Source organism: Eumetopias jubatus, unplaced genomic scaffold (genome assembly GCF_037043125.1).
Source record: "Eumetopias jubatus isolate StellerSeaLion01/CBP00866 unplaced genomic scaffold, mEumJub1_p1.0 scaffold_7, whole genome shotgun sequence".
In the NCBI taxonomy this organism is placed as follows: Eukaryota; Metazoa; Chordata; class Mammalia; order Carnivora; family Otariidae; genus Eumetopias; species Eumetopias jubatus.
The window spans coordinates 93,306,345-93,330,262 of NW_028274813.1; the positions used below are offsets into that span (position 1 = coordinate 93,306,345).

Below are 23,918 nucleotides of genomic sequence, written 5' to 3' on the forward strand. Positions count from 1 at the left end.
ACATAAACATGATATAAAATGTACTCAGGACACCCCAGACAGCAAGCATGGTATTTCTGGGTCATTCCTGCTCTCTTAGAATCACTCTCCTTACCACTGTAGGTGTAAATGAGTTTGGATTCTGCAAAGCGGATTCTGAGATTGTGGAGCACCGCAGGCTCGTGGAGATAGCTGAGGGCTGTGAGGTCATTCTCACCCACGAGGATGTCAGGGTTCCGAAGCGGAGGCAGAGATTCTGGATCAATGGAATAATCCAGCTCCTGTGGACAAAGATGAAATTAAAGTTCTGTAAGTGAAAGACTCTTGGTGTTTCTGAACTCCCGTCGTCTGTCCTATCTGCCCTCCTTTTGGAGTGATCCCTGACACTCTAAAAACAAACTTACATAAAGCAAAGAGAAAACAATTTCCATGACTGACTCTTGGGAAATGGGAGCCAGGGGACCAGGGTATTAGCTGTGTGCCCTAGGGCAAGTCATTCACCCTTTCTGGGCCCTTCTCTCATCTGTGAAAAGACTGGGTGGAGCTACAGGACCTCAGTGAAGCCTCAAAGAGAGGTGACAGGGAAGCCACATGGGCAGGGACCTGGGCACGCCATCCCCAACCCTACCACAGGGGGTCCACTTGTCCCCCACTTGTATGTAGTTTAGATGCTGAGCGCCATGAATGTTTTGCTTGAAAACAGTGTTCTGCTGGGTGGTAAGGAGTGTCTGAAGGAGCCCGTGTGGGTGACAGTCTCTCTTTGAGAGGACCTGTGTGCTCCTGACTCCTGTCTTTAGCTGAGGGCTGCCTGTTCCCATCATCCTTGGCCCTGGGCTGAGTAACTTGTTGGGGATGGTCTCTCCTCTGCTGGATTTCACCCAGTATTCTGACAGTAGCTGCCTGAGCAGAATGAAGGAGAGGTTAGTAAGCCTTGTGGTGTCCATGCCACAGGTGACCAGGCTCCAAATGTCAGAATATCAGGGGACTTGATGACCACCTGTTCTTACTTTCTTCACTTTCATTTCACAGCCCGGGTAAGTGACTCAAGCCAGAACACCCAGCAAGCTTGTTTCCCTATCACTTTCCTAGGCTGCCCTCCTTTTGATCCCTGGTCCTGAAGTAGTTCTACATGGTGACCCGGCTGCCCCCTCGCAAGTGCCCAATGTGCAGACCCTCTTCCAAGTATTTGCTGCCCCTTAAAACTACCTTCCAAGGAGGGCATGACTACCCTAATTAACAGCTAAGGAGACAGCTTCAGAGAGGTTGAGGTCCTTGTCCAAGCTCACACAGTTTGTACGGATCTGGCTGGCTCTGAAGCCTGTGTCATGATGCCTCCTGTCACCACCGACAGGGTTTTGTTTGTCGGTGACTTGGTTGGTCTGTGTGGCTTAAGGAGAACGGCTCAGGGCAATCCAGGCCAACTGGATTGAATCATAGCTGTCTGCTCTGTTTTCAATGCAAATATATTCGTGGGTCGGCCCTAAGCAGAGTTATTATTTTTCCCTGTTTTACTGAGAAATAATTGACATAGATCACTGTGTAATTTTAAGGGGTACAACACGATGGTGTGATTTACATGTACTGTGAAATGATTAGCACAGTAGGTTCAGCTAAGATCCATCATTTCATATCAATGTAATAAAAAAAGGGGAGAAAAGAAAAAAGAAAAAAATTTTCTCCTTGTGATGAGAATTCTCAGGATTTAATTGAATTTTCCTAGCAATGTAGCCCCAGTCATCATGCCATGCATGACACACCTACGACTTATTAACTGGAGGTTTGTACCTTTTGATCACCTTCCTCCATTCCCCCCTCCCCGGCCCCTGAGTCTGGTAACCAGAAGTCTGATCTTTTTTTCTATGAGTTTTGTTTTTTTATTTATTTATTTATTTTTAGATTCCACATATAAGATCATATAGTGTTTGTCTTTCTCTGACTTATTTCACTTAGAATAATACCTTCTAGTTCCATCTGTGTTGTCACAAATGTTAGGGTTTGTTTCTTATGACTAATATTCCACTGTACGGATGCACATACACGACTTCTTTATCCGTTCATCTGTTGACAGACACTTAAGTGGTTTCCACATCTTGATTACTGTGAATAATGCTGCTATCAACATGGGGGTGCAGATACCTTTTCGAGTTAGTGTTTTTGTTTCCTTTGGATATATTTCTAGAGGAGGAACTGCTGGATCATATGGTAGTTCTATTTTAAAATTTTTGAGGGTTCTCCATTCTGTTTTCCATAGTGGCTGAGCAATTTATAACCCCACCAACAGGGCACAGGGTTCCCTCCCTTTTCTTCATATCCACCCAAGCATTTGTTACTTTTTGTCTTTTTGATGATGGCCATTCTAGTAGGCGTGAGGTGATATAGATGGTGTCTTTGATTTGCATTTCCCCAAAGACTAGTCATGTTGAGCACCTTTTCATGTGTCTGTTGCCATCTGTAGTCTTCTTCAGAAAAATGTCTGTTTAGGTCTTTTGCCCATTTTTTATTTTTTTTTTCTTTCTGAAATTGCGTTTTAAGAATTCTTTTTTTCAGCAGTTGATTTTTATTGATATTTTTTAAAACTTCAAAAAAATTTTTATATTAGTTTCAGAGGTACAATTTAGTGATTCATCAGTTGCATATAATACTCAGTGCTCATTACATCAAGTGCCCTCCTTAACGTCCATCACCCAGTTACCCCATCCCCTACCCACCTCCCCTCCAGCAACCCTCAGTTTGTTTCTTATAGTTAAGAGTCTCTTATGATTTGTCTCCCTCTCAATTTTCATCTTATTTGATTTTCCTTCCCTTCCCCTATGTTCATCTGTTTTGTTTCTTAAATTCCACATATAAGTATATTTTGGATAATACCCCTTATCAGATGTATGGTTTGCAAATACTTTTTCCCCTCCTGTGGGTTGTCTTTTCAGTTTGTAGATAGTTTGTTTTTGTTTTGCTGGGCAGAAGCTTTTTAGTTTGATGTAGTCATACCTGCTTATTTTTTATTTTGTCACTTGTGTTTTAGGTGTCAAATCCAAAAACATCACCAAGACTCATGTCAAGGAGCTTTATTCCTATGTTCTCTTCTAGGAATGTTGTGGTTTCAGGTCTTATATTTAAAACTTTAATTCATGTTGAGTTAATTTTTGTGACTGGTTTAAGATAGGGGTCAAGTTAAGCAGACTATTTTTAATCTACACATTTTCAAGAAAAATGTTGCTCACTTATGGTTTTTCTTTCCTTGAGTCTTTCTGTTATCTATTTTAAATCAATAACCTCCTTTTGGGGCACTGGGTGGCTCAGTTGGTTAAGCAACTGCCTTCGGCTCGGGTCATGATCCTGGAGTCCCAGGATCGAGTCCCACATCAGGCTCCCTGCTCAGCAGGGAGTCTGCTTCTCCCTCTGACCCTCTCCCCTCTCATTCTCTCTCAAATAATACAATCTTTTAAAAAAATTAAAAATAAATAAATCAAAAACCTCCTTTTCCAGTTCAGCCACTGCCTCTGTGTGTGTGTGTGTATGTGTGTGTATGAGAGATGCAGAGAGAGAAAAACAGGAGAGTCCTTGGGGGAAGGGCAGAAAATGTAAAGAATATTAGATGAACAGCTGGAGGCGCAAAACAGGCTTTGTCCTTCATGGAAGAGAAGAAGGGTTAAACTAAGGAGCAGTCTGGCTGTCTGCCCTCTTACCCACCTCTCCTGGGCTTGGGTTCAGAGCCAGGAATGTCGCTACCTGAAGCCCTGCCGATATGACTAAGGCAGCAAGTGGCCACGGCTGCTACAGCTGTGAGATTTTTCTTCCTGGAGCCACGCGCTCCCTAACAAGAACCTGGACCCTGTGCGGGATGTGCTCAACAAGGCTGTAAGGAGCCACTGGTGTGAAAGGGCAGGCTCCATACAAAGCATAGCATCCTCCCTCCGGGTCTCTCTTGAGTCTGCATGTGCGAGTGCGCACAAACACACGGATCATCTCATTTGATCTTCAGCAACCCTGTCACTGCCATGCTGTTATGAACTCCAATTTGCATATGAAGAAATTCAGGGGCTCACGGTTATAGACTTAGCAAGTGGCCACGGCAGGCTTTGAATCCATGGTATGACTCTTGAGGGAGTGCCCTTAACCGCTATGCTCATATGCTCATCTCCCTTCCCAGGATCTCAGGAGACGACTCCCAAATCCAGGACAGTCTGGGTGTAAATATTGTGTCCTGTCTCTACAGAGACCATGTGCATGACTCAAAAATTCCAGCATTTTAATATTCATATGATATTCCCTGCACCAACTCTAAGATCCAGATGAACACAAACCCTTTGTCCAGCTCTGCATCCAGACACTTAACGCTAAAAAGGTCACCCTCGCTATGGATTCAGTGGGATGTCATTACGGCTAAGAGGGCAAAAGACAACTCAATGATAGATACTTAAAGTAATGGTAAAATCTGCTGGAGCTGATAATCAAAAGACATATCTGGCCTTTGGGAGGACCTGCTCACGGGCGTTCTTGAGCACAGGAACCACCACTGATGTGATCCAGCCACACCAGCATGGACAGGCTTCTCACAATGTCACACAAAGCTGGGCATTCTGTTCCTGCCCACCACCCATCACTTCCCCAACCCTGCCACACACACCCTGAGGTCCCAATGCTTGCCTGTTTCTACCACCCATGGACGGACTTTCCCTCCATATGTACTCCTCCCACCCCTTCCTCTCCCTTCCAATTTTCTATTTCCCTCCTCTATTTCTCTTCCTCTTCCCATCTTGAGGTTTCTCTCAACCAGTTTATGCCTTGGGCTCAAACTACCTCCCTCCAAGTTTCTCATCTTTGCCCAGTCTCTATGCTGAGACCAATGAAACCAAAATGGCGGATCATTTCAGCATTTTCCCCACCATGCTGGATCCCTGGGGATGGAGCATAGGACACAGCCCTGTTTCCTGTGTCATGTTTGAGAGAGAGGCCCTGGTGATGCAGGGCACTTGATGCTTTCATTAGGTCAGTGTCAGGCGTGCAGCACAAACAGGAATGGATCTACAGCACCACCTGGCCACTCCCACGGGACCACATGCCACGCTCCACACATGGTGCAGTTATCCCTTTATATGTTGTGGCAGCCACGGCCAGCAAGGACCCTCACCATTCCATCCTCCAGCAAGAGTCGCAGGACTCTGTCACCAACTCTGTAGTCCTTTGCTATTTCAGCAGACTTCCAAACTTCTTCAGGATCAGGAATCCATACCCTGTTGTACTGACCAAAAGAATAAAACAGCCTTAATTTCAGCACTTTGAAAACAAAAACACAGATCATGAGATAATTAGACTCAGGGAGATTTCTTTCTGTCTGCTCAGTCAGTTCCTTCATCAGGAATACTTTTACCTAATTTTTGCTTATGAGGTAATCTTCAGTGTGTCTGTGATGCACCACATCTAGCTGCTTCATTTTATGGGCAATGGAATTTCCAAAAGGAAATCATGAGTCCCCTCATGGGAAGATCTGAGTGCTGTCTACGAGAGTTGGAGCAGAGGGATTTGGTTCACCACTGATGGGCTGTGGGGCTCTGGGCCAGACACTTAACTTCTTGTGCCTCGTTTTTCTCATCCACAAAATAGGTACAATATCTACTTCACAGGTTTGCTGGGAGGTGAAATTAGACTGTGTAGTTGAAAGCACTCTGCCAGATGCTATGGAAGTATTGCTAGAGCAGTGTTATTTCAGTCTTACCACACTGGTCAGTAGCCAAGGATTCCCACTGTGGGAGATGTGGAAGGCCAGATATGGCCGCTGAGCTCAATTCCCAACAGGCAATTGCAACACCTGCCTCAGCACTGGTTTGCAAGTCTTTAGGCAGAACCACATTGCTATGTACTGAATTGTGTCTCTACCAAATTCCTGTGTTGAAACCCTAATCTCCGATGTGACTGAATTTGGAGATAGGGTCTTTAAGCGGTAGTGAAGGTTAAATGAGGGCATAGGGCCCTGATCTGATGGCATTAGTGTCCCCGTATGAAGAGACTCCAGAGAGCTCACAGGCACACTCTCTCTCCCACCTGCATGCATCAAAAAAGGCCATGTGAATACACAGTGAGAAAGCAGCTGTCTGCGCGCTTGGACTTCTCAGCCTCCCTAACTGTGAGAACATAAGCATCTGTGGTTGAAGCACCCAGGCCAGGGACTACTGGTAAGGCAGCCCTAGCCGACTGACCCGCATGTCTAATACGCTCGCACACGGGGAGGGGGTGATCTCACTCCCCAGAACTCACCAGTGGCACCTGAACGCTGCTCAAGAGAGAGACAGGGTGGCTGCCATGTCTGTCATGGGGCCCATGATTAATTCCCCTCCTCCTGTCGGCAGCCCGCACGTACTACTCTTGCACCTCCTCCCAGACCCCACGTCTCACACTGTCCTGCAGGGCTGTCCATTGGTTTGTTCATCCATTCATCCATTCGGTCAGGTCATTCGACAGACACTGGCTAAGCACCTATTATGTGTATGTGCTGCCTCGCCAAGAAGGAAAGGCATTTGTTCTCAGTCATCATGGTCCTCCTGCTAACCCAGCCACCCTCTAACTGGGAGCCGCATGCATATGTGCATGTGCGCATGTGCGTATTCGCACCTCTTTGCTCCTCGGGCCCCTGGTCTACCAGTGCCTTCTGACCCTGAGGAAATACTCCTTTGTGCTGAAAGATTGTACCTTCAGGAGTCTTCAGTTACAAAAAGATTCCTAGCAATAAAATTTTAATTTTCCTTATTATAGTGCTATATATTTTCTACAGTTGCATATATTACTTTTATAATCAGAATAATCTTTAAAGGCAAATGTCAAAGTATACGTCCACAAAAAGACTTGTACATGAATCTTCATAGTAACTTTATTCATAATGGCCAAAAACTGGGAACAGACTAGATGTCCATTAATATGAGAATGAATTAAAAGATAAAACTGTGGTATATTCATATAATGGAATACTACCTACCAATAAAAAGAATCAACTACTGATACAAGCAAGAATGTGAACGAATCTCCAAAACATGAGGCTGAGCCAAAGAAGCATTCCACAAATGAGTACCTTCTGTACAAATCCCTTTAAAGTGCTAAGACAGGTAAAACTAATGTGGGGGGGGTGGGTAGAATCAGAACAATAGTTGCCTCTGCGGGTAGGTGGGGCTGGGGAGTGAGTGGGCAGGCTCTCACAGGAATGTTCGGGGGTAATGGCAACATTCTATACCCTGACGGGGTTTGGGTTACCCAGGTGGTAAGCACTTTTCAAACCTCACAGAACACAGACATAAGACTGGTGTTTCATTGTTTGAAAATTTTACACAAAGAGCTAAACAAATATGAAACTCTTAACAATAGGCATACTAATATATTTAGGAGGGCATGTGTGATGTATGCAGTTTACTCTAAAATGCTTCAAAAAATAAGATGGTCTGAGGGCTGGATAGAAGGATACAAAGATGGATAGACATATAACAAATATGGCAAAATGTTCATGGTAGCATCTAGGTGGTAGGACAGATATGCACTATAAAGTCCTTTCAACTTTACTGTATGCTTAAAATTTTCATATGATGTTGGAGGAAATAAAGAAAAGTATAAAACAAATTTCAGAGTGCCAGTACTAGACTGGGACAAAGTTGATTAAGGAGCACATCTGTTTATCTATTAGTTAATATAAATGGACTTGTTTAAGCAAAGAAATATATACATCTCACTGGCTGGGTATCAGTCATGAGTCCCTAATTTATTTGGGTTGCCTTAATTCTTGACAGCTAGCTGGGAGCGTAAGAGCTTGCTGAAATGAGCCACAGGATGGGTAAGACTTCAGACACAGAGTCAGAGAAAATGGAAGAATGACCTGGAGGGCAATGATACACACTTAGATACACATGTCCACGCAAACAGGTGGACAGAAGCCTCATAAACACATAGGCACACCCACCCTCCCTCCACACATACTTGTTGCCATGGACTACCATTTCCTACCTCAGGTCAGCTATCAAAAACATTGCTAACCTCATAAGTGAAATCATTAATGGAATATCCCAATGTATCTATCCCAACGAATAGAATTTTATTTCATTTCATTTTATTATTTTTTTAAGTAGGCTCCAAGTCAAGTGTGGAGCCCAGTGCAGGGCTCGAACTCACAACCCTGAGATCAAGACCTGAGCTGAGATCAAGAGTCAGACAATCAACCGACTGAGACACCCAGGCACCCCAGCCACTAGAGAATTTTAGAACTGGAAGGGTCCTGGGAGATCATCTACTTCAAGTTGTTTGTCAAAGTTTTTTTTAAAGCCCCAGAAGGCTTACTTCAAATGAAATGGGGGCAGCCTCCTATATGAGACAGGTAAAAATGGAGGGGTTCTGAGGAGGCTCTGAGCTGGGGACTGCAGCTGACATCCCTGGGGTCTTCCCAGGGAAGCCAGGAGTTCTGAGAAGTAATGTTAAAGTCACTGAGCCAATCCAAGCCTTTTGTTTTACTGACCCCAAAACGTAAGCCCAGGGAGGTCAGTAACTCACCAAACACCACACAAAGTCACCAAAGCCAGCACTCGATGGAGCCAGGGCCTGCAAGTCCTACTTTGAATTACTTGTTCATTAAATGAGTCTGCCTTTGAAAATAATCTTGAGGGGCGCCTGGGTGGCTCAGTCAGTTAAGCGGTTAAGCGTCTGCCTTTGGCTCAGGTCATGATCTCAAGGTCCTGGAATCGAGCCCCATGGCAGGCTCCACACTCAGTGGGGAGTCTGCTTCTCCTTCTCCCTCTGCCCTTCCCCCTGCTCATGCTCTCCCTGTCTCTCTCTCAAATAAATAAAGATCTTTAAAAAGAAAAGAATATGGAAGTCTCATCTGCAACTATCTACTTGAGAGTGCACAAGCTGATTTGTTTCACTGGCTTGTTTCAGACAAAAGCGGTATTAAATGGAAGGCAGTATTAGGACATATGGAACCCAAAGTCTGCGTCTCTTGTGGAGGAAACACAGATGGCCTTGGTGGCCCCTGACTCCCCAGGCCGCCCACACCTACCAGGCCTGGTGCCTCTGCCAAGCAATGCTACCAGTCATTGAGGGCCCCACGGCTGAAACCCAGCCTGGTAAGTAAACATGACAAAGTTTACCCAGTTCCATGTCAGTTACACCCATTCCGTCCCTCCCTCCTTCCTCACATTCTTTGACCCACAAAGCAACGCTTCAACTGGGAGGAAGAGCTCACTTTGCAGCGTTTAGACAAACAGCAGTCCGTGCAAACAATGTGACGAGCTCTCATGTGACCTCCCTGGTGTGACTCCTTCCTGAGGAGCAGGAGCCTCCAGACTCAGTCCACCTGCCAAGCCTGACAGGGACAGGCCTGCTGTGGGGCCAGTGGAGCAGAGATGCCTGTCTCCCATGCTTTGTCTGCAAATATTCTCCCATGGAGGGAAACCATGTGTCCCCCAATTTCCAAGGCAAGGGAGGCTTGACAATGAGGCAAACGCTTCAGGAGCATAACCCTTAGGAAGTGACATGTCCTCAGGAATATGCCGAATCCCCCACCCCACATGCTCAGCAGAGGAGAGGGCATCTTCTCTCGTTGCCTGCCTATTGGAAGGCATCTGCGGTTGTCAGCCACAAAAAGGGCTTGAAGACTTCCCATGGAATAGGGAACACCACAAGTTTCCTTCCTAGCAGCTCTCTGGTCCGGAAGGGAATCTCCACATTCTGGGTCCACCAGGCCAGAGCAGCGATACTATGCTCCCTGTCCTCCCCGTTCCTTGTCCCTCCAGGCCCTTCCCAGGCTCCCCAGCATCCCCTCTGTCTCCAGTGTCCTTCCCAGCCCCTCCTCTGACAGGCTTTCTCTAGAGTGTCCTCCATTCCCACAGCTTTGGCAACTGCCCTGGCACCTGTGTACCTGAGACCTCCAACCCAGATCTCTCAACAGGTCTAGACCATATTTCCAATGGTCTCCCAGACACCAGGCCCTAAATGTCCTCGGATGCTCACAAATTCCAAGCTCTAATGACCATTTTGTCCCCCCCAAACCCACTCCTCCTCCTCAGTTCTCTTGACCGTCTAGTCAGAAACTTGGGACTGTGCTGGGTCCCCTTCCCTCCCTCCACTTCCAACAATGAAATGGTCCTCAGGTGCTATAAAGCCTACATCTTAAAAAAGTCTCACCTGTCTGTCCATACCCCCACTGCCATGGCCATCTATCAGCTCCCCCCACCTGCCCCAACCAATCTTCTGACAAACACCATGGTCCACCAAGGGCTTCCTCAACCAGGTGGAGCACCAGGTTTCTGTGGATATTCACCCACACTGGAATCAGAATTTCCACGGGTGGGGTCCAGCAAGATGAAAGCTTTGAGAGCCCCCCTCCCTTATTGATTCTGATGAACAGCCAGGCCTGGGGAGCCATTGTCCTGGCCAGTCTTCCTACTCAGGCTTCCCTCCCTCTTCAGTCCACCCTCTGCCAGCGGCCACCCAATCCACTAGCAGTTTCTAGAACATTCCAAGCCCTTCCTTGGCTCTCTTCCTTCTACCCCCAGTGCCACCCCTTCTCTTGCTGCCAGTGAGCAAACCGCTCTGAGCAGTCAAGATTCAGCTCACAACTCTTCTCCTTGGTGGCACTTTCCCTGTCACCCTCTACCCCAAACAGGATTGACTGTTTCCTGTTTAGAGCTCTTTCTGCCCCTTCCCTAGGTTTCTGGGTAGCTTCCCATCTTCTCCACTGGCACTTGAGCTTCAAGAGTCTTATCTTTGTACCCTGGAACCCAACACAGTGACTTCCCCATAACTAGCACTCCATTAACATCTACTGAACAAAAATTCAAATTCCCAGTTTAGTTGTACCAACTAAAGACTAAGCTTTGGGGGTGCCTGGGTGGCTCAGTCCGTGAAACGTCTGCCTTCAGCTCAGGTCATGATCCCAGGGTCCTGGGATCGAGCCCCGCATCGGGCTCCCTGCTCCGGGGGGAGCCTGCTTCTCCCTCTGCCTGCCACTCCCCCTGCTTATGTGCACGCTCTGTCAAGTAAATAAATAAAATCTTAAAAAAAAAAAAAGACTAAGTTTGGTATTTTAGTCTTTATATCCTTTTTTTTTCTCTTTTGAAGTACCCATATATAGTACAATGGATAAATCTAATTTTCCAGAGTTGTTAATGATACATAAAAGTCAAAGTTTCTTAAAATAGCCTAATGGAAAGTCATTAAACTGAACTTTGGTCTCTTTTTCTCCCCGGCTGCTTGAAGCCTCGCCGCCATCATGAATGACACAGTAACTATCCGGACCAGGAAGTTCATGACTAACCGACTACTTCAGCGGAAACAGATGGTCATAGATGTTCTTCACCCTGGAAAGGCAACGGTACCTAAGACAGAAATTCGGGAAAAACTAGCCAAAATGTACAAGACCACATCAGATGTCATATTTGTGTTTGGATTCAGAACCCATTTTGGTGGTGGCAAGACAACCGGCTTTGGCATGATTTATGATTCTTTGGATTATGCAAAGAAAAATGAACCCAAACACAGACTTGCAAGACATGGCCTGTATGAGAAGAAAAAGACATCAAGAAAACAGCGAAAGGAACGTAAGAACAGAATGAAGAAAGTCAGGGGGACTGCAAAAGCCAACGTTGGTGCTGGCAAAAAGAAGTGAGCTGGAGATTGGACAACAGAAGGAGTAAAGATGCTGCAGTGGCTTTATCTGTGGTGGTTGTGCAGATTTTTCATGAGAGGATCAATAAACTAAGAATGTTAATAAAACAAAAAAACAAAAAAACAAAAAAAAACAACTGAACTTTGACCTTTTTTTAGGGACCTTGAACTGCCTCTCCTGACCTTACACATCTGAGTTCTAGCACAACTTCCCTGAAGATGTCTTGTGAGTTCCTCATACACAAAGAAATAGATGACTGAAGGACAATATAATCTGTGAATCTGTGGCTAAAGCCAGTTATAACCTGAGTCCCGATTAATGAGCCAGAACAATTTAAGAAAGATCTCTAGAGGCATGCCAGAGAGCTCTCTGCCTCACCACGCATTTACCACTCTCACCAATATCTTAGATGAAAAAAAAAAAAATCCACACACGCGTATATCACATACACAGCTATGAAGTGGATGGACTTCCCACGAGTCCTCTGTGTGAATGGGAAGAAGAGGAGGAAGATGGTAAACGTGGCTGAACCACAGTTGTGGTAGTGGAAGGTATTAAGAACACAGGTTTTTAATCCTGACTCCTTCCCCACTTCTATGTAACTTTAGGCAATTTGCTCAATCTGAGCCGTTTGTAAAATTGGGATAACAACATCTACACACAACATTGTTGATTCAGATAAAATGAAAGAAGGCACAGAAAGTTCTGAGGATGGCATCTGGCACGTAAGAAGTGCTCCATGACTGTAAGATAAAAGTAACCATCATCATCTTCTTCATGCCCACAGCTCTTTCTGAAAGCAGAAAAACTCATTCATGCATGCATGCACACATCAAATGTTTACTGAGCCCCCACCATTCCCTGTTCTCTAGAAGCTCTTGGTCAATGGAGGTGACAGAGAGTTAACAAGAGTGCTTACAAGTCAACGTGAAAGGTGCCCAGAGAGCAGAGCTGGTTGTAAAGATTTCTCAGACGAGGCACTCCTCCAAGGTATCTTACAGGTTTTGGTGCAATTGTAAATGGGATTGGCTCCTTAATTTCTCTTTCTTCTGTCTCATTGTTAGTGAATAGAAATGCAACTGATTTTTGTGCATTGATTTTATATCCTGCCTCTTTGCCGAATTCCTGTATGAGTTCTAGCAATTTTGGAGTGGAGTCTTTTGGGTTTTCCACATAGAGTATCATGTCATCTGCAGAGTGAAGTTTGACTTCTTCTTTGCCAATCTGGATGCCTTTTATTTCTCTTTGAATTCTTACCATTTGCAGTGACATGGATGCAACTAGAGGGTATTATGCTAAGCAAAATAAGTCAATCAGAGAAAGACAATTATATGATTTCACTCATAGGTAGAAGTTAAGAAACAAGACAGAGAATCATAGGGGAAGGGAAGGAAGAATAAAATAAGATGAAATCAGAGAGGGAGACAAACCATAAGAGACTCTTAACTATAGGAAACAAAAAACTGAGGGATGGAACTGGAGGTTCTTATGCTAAGTGAAGTAAGTCAAGCAGAGAAAGACAATTATCATATGGTTTCACTCATATGTGGAACTTAAGGAATAGCGTGGAGACCGTAGGGGAAGGGAGGGAAATCTGAATGGGAAGAAATCAGAGAGGGAGACAAACCACGGGAGACTCTGGACTCTGGGAAACAAACTGAGGATTACAGAAGGGGGGGGTGGGGATATGGGGTAATTGGGTGATGGGTATTAAGGAGGGCCCATGTGGTGATGGGCACTCAGGGTCATACGCAACTAATGAATTGTTGAACACTATATCAAAAACTAATGATGTATTATATGTCGGCTAATTGAACATAACAGAAAAAGGAAACAAACTGAGGTTGCTAGAGGGGAGGTGGGGGGATGGGGTAACTGGAGAATGGGCATTAAGGAAGTCACTTGAAGTAATGAGCACTGGATGTTGTATGCAACTGGTGAATCACTAAATTTTACCTCTGAAACTAAAAAAAAAAAAAAAAAAAAAAAAGGAGGCACTGCTCAAATTGAATTTGGAAGGTGAGGCGCTGCTGAGCAAAGCAGTTATTTCAAGCAGAGGGAGCCCTGCAAGCTAAGGCATAGAGTGTTGAACCGGCAGGAATGCACCAATGGCCGGCCAGAAGTTTGCAGAGCAGGAGCTGAGGGAGGAGGGAGCTGAGGGAGAGGTGGGCAGGGAGTGGGGAGATGCAGAGGCGGGACCTTGAGGCTGGTCAGCGAGTCTGAGAGTGACAGGGACTTCCAGAGTGAATGGCCAAACCGGTTTCTCTCAAAGAGATTTCAAATAGACGAGCTGCTGGGTCAAATGCTCTCAACATTTCTAAGGCATGTTGCCAATAGCTTTTGAAAGAGAAGGGTCATTTTACACTTCCTCCGGTAGTAATTGCTGCTCTTACCACACTTCCTCCCAGGAGTCCCCTCTTTCTCAGAACCTCTCTCCCTGGGGTCCCCATACCAGCTCTCCCCCCTCCTCCTTGTCAGGGCTCCATCCCGGGGCCCCTCTGAAGAGTTTTCTTCCCCGGTGAACTGTCTTGGCTCTCTTCCCTCCCTTGGCGAGGCTCTCACTGCCTGGGCTTCAACTTCTACCTTGGGGCAGAAGACTCTGGTGCAACCTCCCTACCAACCTCTAACCACCCTGAACCCAGGGCACTGGCTGGGGAAACCCCTTCACCCCCTCAACCCCTGCAGGGACAAAGTCGGCCTCCTGGCTTCCTAAGATCACCTCTCCCTGATGTGCCTCGGTGTGTCAGCCTCACCCCCTGCTCTCAATCATCCAGACCCTGAACTCCACATCATCCGTGGCTCTTCCTTGTCCCCAGTCCAATCCTATTGTCACCTACCTCCACACGCTCTCTGGATTCTGCCTCTGTCCACCCTGCCCAATACGGCAGCCCTAATTCTCTCCCTGACACTTAGGAAGACCTGAGAATTCAGCCACCTGAGTCCTAAGGGCAGGGCTGGCATACCCCACTTCCTAAAACACAGCCCCGGATCCTGTCTTCCCATGCCCAAAATCTGCACCAGATTATAAAGCTCCGACTTAACTCTTCAGCTGCCATGACCCTCCCTTCTCAGCTCTATCACCCAGCAGGCTCCTCCATCCCTCAGGGCTTCAGCAGAATGAATTATTCCACATTTCTCATTTCTCACTCATCAGAAAACTCCTTGAGAGGCAAGGCTATCGCTCAAAAAAAAAAAAAAAATCTTTCTAACCTCCCCCAAGCACAATGTTTTATATACAGAAAGTGCTAAATAAATGTGTTATGGGAGGTAATATACCTGTCTTCAAGGCATATGCAGGAAGGGAGATTCAACAGGGGGCAGGGCGCTGACAGCAGTGTGAAGTGAGTGAACGGGGTAGCCAGCAGACCATGGGTGGGTATGGCCGTCACCCACAGACAGCCCCCCCCCCCATCGCCCTGCTGCAGCGTCACTATTTGCCCCTGGGTACAGAAATGAGGTTCAGACTGCTTTAAAACGTTGTGTGGCTAAGACTGTGCAGAGAAGCAGCATTTCTGGGGCATAAAGGTGGCCAAGGGTCCCCAGACATGAGCGTTGACTTAGGCCAATGCTGTGTACTGTCCTTCGAGGACAAATGGCTAGATCTGTGGACTTGGCGAGCGCTGGGGGGAGTGCTGGGGAAGCAAGGGAGAGGGCTTAGATTTTGTTTCCGTTTAAGAAAACTCATTAACAAAGCAAGCTCTCTAAAACCTAAACAGGCAACTATACAAACTTCCCACCACTGGAATTGACCACATGGGGACTGACTGACCACCTGGAAAGGAAGAGACAGCCTTGGGACAAAGGTGCCTACTTGGACACAAAGTGGGTAGGGATGGCCATCAAAGCTCCTCCTGGCTCTGGGATTCTCAGATTGTCTGTCCATCCAAGCTCTTCTCTAGAAAACTCTTCCATTACAGTTTTCCTACATTATGCCTGCTACCTAGTTGGTATTTAAAAATATTTGCGGTGTAAGGCACTTGATGACACAGAAGCTTACACCTGTGTTTTTTCCACTTCTGAAAAAAATGTTACCTAAAATAGGTTAATCGTCAACAATTTTCTGTTCTCCAAAGTATCTTCCAAGCATTGCTTTCTGCCAAAATTTTCTTTTACCTCCAGTAAGTTGAAGACTTCAGAAGCCCTGCTGGATATCTGATGGCTCACATGCTCACTGGTAAACTATTCTGGAATAGTGGAGGTTCAACAGTGCCCATGTAGAACTCTAGTTAATGGAAATGTGTTAGAGGACAAATAATGTTTGGATAATTTGTACTTATATTACTAATTCAGCAAAGGAGAAGAAAAAAGTTTGCTTAAACCATTGAAACAATTATTTACAACTATCATTTATATCTACAGCAAAGTGTCTTTTTAAATATAAACCGAGGGCATGTGTCAGGGGGAAATGGATAGATTCTAGTCTCAGCCGTCTGAATATTAGCAACCATAGATTTTACTCCACTGGGGTGTGAGAGGATCCGACTTTATGGCTATTCAAATGAAGTTTTTTTTTCAAAAGGGCCAACATCTTCAAATCATTTTTTATCCACATAATTAGCCATGCTCATCTCAGGAGGTTCTGGGTGCCAGAATGCTGTCTTTCTATGTAAGGGTTGGAGCCCTGGCCCTGGGAAGAGATGGTTTCCAAGAAATGCTCTAGACTGACTCCCAGAATCAGGGTGTATATGAAAGGTGCTTTATAAATTGTAAAGCAATGTATAAGTGTGAGGTGAAGAGCCTGTGACCCCTGGATTCACAGAAGCCCTCAACTTCTACGGGTGAGGCTTGCCTCACAGCCCAGGCAGCTGCAACTTCGGACATCAGATGAACCTAAATGCATGTGCAGGCATTTCTGAAGACCCAGGAATTCTAGAAAGCATCCTGAATACTGTGGTGCTAGGCTTCTTGTTCAAGAGTCTCCGAGGAGGGTCAGCAGGATTATGGATACCATTATTCGCCCGTGTCTGAGATTGCCAGGTCCCCGTGGGCAACTCTGATTCCACCTGTGGCTCAAGAGGAGGGGGCCGAGAGGCGCGGGAGACAGACGCGCGATCCCTGGGCACCGGGAAGCTCGAGTCCGGTAAGGCAGCCCCTCGTACTCGGTCTTCCCATCCCGAGGGGACCCAGGCTCCCGGGGTGGGGGGCGCTTGCCCCGCGGCCAGGGACCAGAGCCCTCGGAGAGCGACTCTCTGGTGCCGCCGGTCCCCAGGCCCTCCGCGGCGCTTCCCTGCGGCGAGCGCGCCAGGTGCACAGGTGCGGCCTGAGCGCCAGGTACAGTCAGCATTAGCGCCGTGCCATCTTCCCTCCCGCGCGCCCGCCTTTAGGTACCTGCGTGTACAGCGCGGCCACCGCCATGGGCGACACAGGCCAGGGCAGCTCGAGGGCCGGGAAGGTGCGAGGCTCGGCGGCTGGGCGTGAGGCTCCGAGGCCCGGGACCAGTGACGGTCAGCGCGGCCGGCGCGTAAATCAGCGCTGGGTCATCTTGCGGGGGAAGTTTTTCAGCGGCCGACTACTCACCTTCCCCCCGGGGTAGCAGCCTCGGGAGGAGAGGAGCCGCGGATTGGTCCTTCCCGGCCAGCCTGGCGGATCCGCGCAGCGATTGGCTGGGGCGGGGGCTGCGGGCTTGGCGCGAGCCTCCTCCCGGCCAGAACTCCGCGGTCAACTGGGTCCACCTGGCGGGGGTGCGGAGCCGACCGCGCAGGCGGGATTCCCTGGCTCTCGGAGGCAGGAAACAGGTGTGTTCTGACACGCTCCCCGTCCAAGTTCTGGCTTCCTTAGTTTGCAGCGTGTTTACTGGAAAGAGCAGAGGATCTGACCATTGCCGTAGAAAGTCCAAGAGAATCAACAAATTATTAGAACTTGTAAGAGAGTTCAGCCAGGTGACCATATTCAAAATCAAATATAAAAATGAGTAATTTTCCTTCATGTGAGCAATAATCATTCAGAAATTACGATAGAATGTAAGATGGAAAATAAGACATTTACAACATCAATGAACATATAAAGTGCCCGGAGATTACGCTAACAAAAATGCACTTGGCCTTTGTGGAGAAAATGTTTAAATTTCTCTACAAGGATATAAAAGGAGGCCTGAATAAATGGGGGGAAATCTCATCTTCACGGATGGGAATATTTGATATTGTACAGGTATCAATTCAACCCGGATTAATAATATAATGTATAAGCCTAATATAATTGGAATAAAAATCCTAGCAGGACTTTTGGAAAATTGTACAATGATTTTATATTTTATATGGAATAAAATTTATGTATAACCAAGACAATCTTCAAAACAAAGACCAAAGAGGTGAGATTTGCCCTACCACATATTAAAAGATATCACAAAGCCATCATCACTAAAACAGTGCAATACTGGCATGGGAATGGATAAATGAACAGCAGGACAGAAGGGAGTCCACCAGCAGGGCCCCATATTATATGGTGGCCTTAAGGGTCAGAGTGGGAAACAAAAGATTATTTAATAAATGGGCGCATGGTGGGTGTGGTGGGGGAAGTAAGGCCATGGCAAACTCTATATCCAAAAATAAACTCCAGATAGCTTCATGATCAAAACTTAAAAGGTAGGGGCGCCTGGGGTGGCTCAGTCGTTAAGCGTCTGCCTTCCACTCAGGTCATGATCCTAGGGTCTTGGGATTGAGCCCCGAATTGGGCTCCCTGCTCAGCCGGAAGCCTGCTTCTCCCTCTCCCACTCCCCCTGCTTGTGTTCCCTCTCTCGCTGTGTCTGTCAAATAAATAAATAAAATCTTAAAAAAAACCCACCAAAACTTAAAGGTAAAACCATAATGTTCTTCTTTTTTAAGATTTTATTTATTGAGAGACAGAGAGTCCATTAGCTGATGGGGCGGGGGGAGGAGCAGAAGCAGAGGGAGAGGGAGAAGCAGACTCCTTGCTGAGCAGGGAGCCGATCATGGGGCTTGATCCCAGGACCCTGAGATCATGACCTGAGCCAAAGGCAAATGCTTAACCTACTGAGCCACCCAGGCACCCCTAAAACCATAATATTCTTTTTTTTTAAATCATTGGGCTTTTCTTTTTTTAAAAAAGATTTTATTTATTTGTCGGGGAGAGAGAGACAGCACAAGTAGGGGGAGCGGCAGGCAGAGGGAGAAGAGCAGGCTCCCTGCTGAGCAAGAAGCCTGATGCAGGACTCGATCCCAACACCCTGAGATCATGACCTGAGCCCAAGGCAGACACTTAACCGACTGAGCCACCCAAAGCATAAAATTCTTAAGAGAAAAAAATGAAATGAAATGAAAACAGCTTTTAAATGTTGGGTTAGGAAAGAATGTCTTAAGATACAAGGTAGCAAAATCATAGGAAGAAAAAATGATGAATTTGAGGTCATCACAAGGAAAGATTTTGGTTCAGTGAAAGACACCATTCTTTTAAGAAAGGCAACAGCCTGGGAAACACATTTGCAACTTAAACAACCAAGAAATGATTAATATCTATAATATTAATCTAAGATACATATGGAACCACTGTAAATTGGTTTTAAAAAAGACAGTAAGTCCAATTTTTTAAATTGACCAAGGAAATTAATAGGTAATTTGTACATGGTAACACTCAAATGACTGGTTAACACATAAAGAGATGTCACCCTTCCCTTATTAGTAACTAGAGAAATACAAATGAAAATAAGGAGATATCACTTTATACTCATCAGATTGGGGAAAATATTTGGGTTGAACAACATCAAATGCTGCTAGGATGTGAGAAAATAACTTTTTGCTCACACAACTGATGGGAACTATTGTGATATGCCATTCTAGACAGCAACTTGAGAATATTTATTGAAAATAGGTTTAGGCAGATAAATTATCACATAGTCACAAACAAGAGAGTTAAATAAATCTTCATCACAACACAGTTATCTATCAAAGGAGATATTCATCAATATCCATCAATAGGAGATGAGTTAATAGTATATACATATGGTATAATACTCTACAGCTGCCGGCAGGAATGGATGCTATCTACTTATATCAACTCAGAGAGATAGAAAAAGCAATGCTGAATGGATGTATAGCAAAAGTCTTTAAGATATTTTTAAACTAGCAAAAAACTGCAATGTTATATATTGTTCATGGGTAAAAGTGTATGTAAATAAAAGTGTGGGCGATAAATTACAAAGCCACCATTAATTATGCAAGAGTGAATATGTATGAGGTTGAGGGAAATGAGATTGACAATAAAGAAAAAGGAGGAACCAAAAAAATTTTAAAGGGCCTGGCACAGACCAACAGTGATAGGTGCCACAGAAAGAGGATTATGATGAATTCAATGTTGTGTACCTCTTGTTCAAAATAATAACATAAAGAAAAAGAAAAGGCATAAAGTTGGTGGGAGAGGGGCACCTGGGTGGCTCAGTCGATTAAGTGTCTGCCTTTGGCTCAGGTAATGATCCCAGGGTCCTAGGATGGAGCCCCGGCACTGGCTTCCCTGCTCAGCGGGGACTCTGTTTCTCCCTCTCCCTCTGCCCCTTCCCCGACCTGTGCCCTCTCTCTGAATCTCAAATAAATAAATAAATAAATAAATAAATAAATAAATAAATAAAATCTTTTAAAAAAATAAAGTGGGTAGGAGCAGTTGCCTGATTGCTCAGAGTTAAGGGTCTAGAGGTCTAGCTGCTTTTTTCTTTAAATAAAAATTTTTTAAAGATTTACTTTATTTTTTAAAGTAATCTCTACAATCCAACGTGGGGTTCAAATTTACAACCCCAAGATCAAGAGTCACATGCTCTACCCACTGAGCCATCTGATGCAATTTTTTAAAACTAGCAAGATCTAGGGGCACCTGGCTGGTTCAGCCGGTAGAGCATGTGACTCTTGATCTCGGGGTTGTGAGTTCGAGCCCCACATTGGGTTGTAGAGATTACTTAAAAATAAAATCTTAAAAAAAAATTAAAAAAATTGCATCAATTTACTTCTACAAGTATGAGTTTCAGGTCGCTTAATATCCTCATCAACACTTGATGTCAGTTTTTAAATTTTAGCCCCTCTGTATGTTGTAATATCCCTCACAATCTCTGCCTTCTGACAGAAGTGTTTAATCTGATAGAAGTGTTTAATGGATTACATTAAATCACATTTAATGTAATTGTTGATATGGTTGGAGTTTTGACTGTCATTTTGTTCTCTATATGGCTCATATCTTTTTTTGCTTCTCATGTTTTTCATGATGGTGGGTTTTTTATTGTTTTCGGTTTTGCTTTTTTGTGTGTGTGTGCACCATTTTAATTCCCACCTTTTAAAAGAAATATATTTCTTTAATTTTTCAGTGGTTCCTCTGGGGATGAAAATATGCGTCGTAATTCATCACAGATACTTGAGATTAATACTGTATTACTTTCCTACAGCTGCTGTAGCAAAGTACCACAGACTGGGTGGCTTAAAACAACAGAGAGGTATTCTCTCACGGTTCTGAGGTTACTAGTGTTACTGCTGGGTGAGGGGTTTTAGGGTTTAGGGTTTTAGTGTTTTAGTTTAGGGTTTTAGTTAGTTTAGGGTTTTAGGGTTTTACTGCTGGGTGAGGGCACTCCATTCCAAATCAAGGGAGCCCCTCCAAAGGCAAAGCTGCTTGTTTTCATAGCTTCTTGACTCTGGTAGAATTACCAGGCTATTTGAGCTGGGTGAGGGGAGCATGATGGGAGCAGCCCCAAGCAAGGTTGTCAGACAAATGCTGTTCTTACTCAGAGGTCAGTGGCTTGTCATGAATAAAAACTACTAATTTGTTGTATGACGTTGGTCAATTTATAGAGCCCTAAAATTGTTTTTGACATTTTTGTCCAGTGTTGTCCTTGCTCTTTTGAGGAGAGAATTTGTTGAGCTTCTCAGTCTGTCATACCAGAAGTCAAAAATTGACTTAAAAAAAAAAAGATTTATTGCGATATAATTCTTATAGCATACACTTCACCCATTTTAAGTATACAACTCAGTGATTATTAGTAGAGTCACAGATTAAACTATCACCACAGTTAATTTTAAAAGTTTCATCATCTCAAAAAGAAATTCCATGCCTCTCGGTTATTGCTCCATCCTGTCAATTCCCAGAACCCAACTCCTCCCAGCCCTAAGCAACCACTCATTTACTGTATGTCATCTCTCTTTTTTCATTAGTTAACCTGGCTAGAGGCTTATCAATTTTATTGCTCTTTTTAAAGAACCAGCTTTTGGTTTCATCGATTTTCTTACTGATTTTCTGTCCTCGATGTCTTTGATTTGATTTTTTTTTTAAGATTTTATTTATTTGACAGAGAGAGACACAGCGAGAGAGGGAACACAAGCAGGGGGAGTGGGAGAGGGAGAAGCAGGCTTCCCCCCGAGCAGGGAGCCCGATGCGGGGCTCGATCCCAGCACCCTGGGATCATGACCTGAGCCGAAGGCAGACGCTTAACGACTGAGCCACCCAGGTGCCCCGATTTCTGCTGATTTTTATTATTTCTTTTCTTCTGCTTACTTTGCATTTAATATTCTCTTCCTTTTTAAGTTTCCTAAAGTGGAAGCTTAGATGATTGATTATAGGTCTTTCTTCTTTTCTAATGCATGCATTCAATGCTATATGCAGTTTTCACTGCACCCAAAAAATTTTGATAAGTTATATTTTCATTTTCATTTACTTCAAATATTTTTAAAATTCTCTTGAGATTTCTTCTTTGATCCATGTGTTAGAAGTGTGTTGCTTAAGGGGTGCCTGGGTGGTTCAGTCAGTTAAGTGTCTGCCTTTGGCCCAGGTCATGATCCCAAGGTCCTGGGATGGAGCCCTGTGTCCAACTCCCTGCTCAGTGGGGAGTCTGCTTCTCCCTCTCCCTCTGCTCCTATGCCCCTCCCTGTCCCTCTCCTCCTACCCCCCCCTCATTCAAGCACGCACACTCGCTCTGTCCCTCTCTCAAATAAATGTAAAAAAAAAATCTTAAAAAGTGTGTTTTTAAGCTCCAAATTTGGGGATTTTCCAGCTATTTTTCTATCATTAATAACCTAGCTTAATTCTATTGTTATCTGAGAGCAGACACTGTCTGATTTCTGTCCTTTTAAATATTAAAGGTGTGTTTTACAGCCCAGAATGTATTCTATGTTGGTTTGTGTCCTGTGTTCCATGTGCTGTGAGTTTATTTATAAGACACTAACAAAAATCCTTCATTCCCATATCTTTATTTGAACAATTTCTGTAATAGCTAGGAGAATACAGCATTAATGACGCACATTTACTAAGGACAACATTAGACAACTACAAATTTAGAGTGTAAATGTCAGTCTGATATTGTTTTGGTTTTCATCTTAGCACTAGATGATAACTAGTGAAAACCCATGTTTCAAAGGCTTTTGTTGATATGATGTGAATTATTAACTTATTTTTTAAAATTCTACGTGAGATATGCTCGGATGGTTTCAGTTTAAAACCAGAGTTAGTTGATAATGCCTTTCACTTCTTAGTATTTCTGCTTCTTTCCTAATGGATGAATATTTTACCTAAGAACTTTTCAATGATTAACTGTGTCATGTTTTTCGATGTAGATCAAAACAGAATTTCTTTTCCAGATCCAACAAGGAAAAATATTTGAAAAACTGCAATGTTCAGTTTCATTGTAGTTAAACAGCATATCCATTTCACAGTAAATTAATAATTCAAATTAACAATTCAAATACAATATGTTAAATGTCATGATGAGCTCATTTCTGTGTAACATTGGTAGAGCAATTTAAATTTTCCAAGGACGCAAAAAATTACTCCAGGAGTCCACAAAAAATACATAACCAGCAATCATAAATTACAACATACATATCCACATTTAAAGGAAAAAGTCACCATTTGTTGGAAAATATTAAATGGCTCAAGTAATTTAGAGAGCCTGAAATGTAGGCTAAAGTTTTATAACATATGATAACAATAAGATATTTGAAACTATTGACTGCAAAATGCATGAAAATGTACTGACCTACCAAGCATTGAATTATACATACCAGTTTCCACTCGAAAAACATGTTTCTTCCAAATATCTCAAGCTGTATCATAATACTAAGGAAACGTTAGTCATTTTCAGTCATTTTAGGAAGCTAATGACACTCATGAAGTTAAGCTAATGAACATTTTCACTAGACCAAATTAGAAAATTAAAAAATGTACAAAAATGCATTTTGGCAGCTATTTTACAAAGTACCTTTCAATTCCTGATCTATTGAGAAATCTGCTGTATGTAACTCGAGGTTGATTTAATTTGGGGTAATGCAATGGATTAGAATTTACAGAACTCTTCTCTGTTTTCATTCAAACTTTTATATATAGT

At 44.2% G+C, this 23,918-nt stretch overlaps 1 protein-coding gene across 1 annotated transcript in view; it reads right to left on the reverse strand.

The window, feature by feature from the left end:
• The window catches only part of MYO5C (myosin VC), a 90,137-nt gene extending 73,168 nt beyond the window's left edge, over positions 1-16,969 (reverse strand). Inside the window, exons 1-4 of the mRNA XM_028100006.2 lie at positions 16,943-16,969; positions 16,563-16,874; positions 5,108-5,218; positions 95-260 (exon numbers count right to left, since the gene is read on the reverse strand). Coding sequence (XP_027955807.2) covers positions 95-260; positions 5,108-5,218; positions 16,563-16,874; positions 16,943-16,969 — 616 coding nt within the window. The remainder of the gene's footprint in view (positions 1-94; positions 261-5,107; positions 5,219-16,562; positions 16,875-16,942) is intronic.
• Between the last annotated feature and the right edge of the window lie 6,949 nt (positions 16,970-23,918).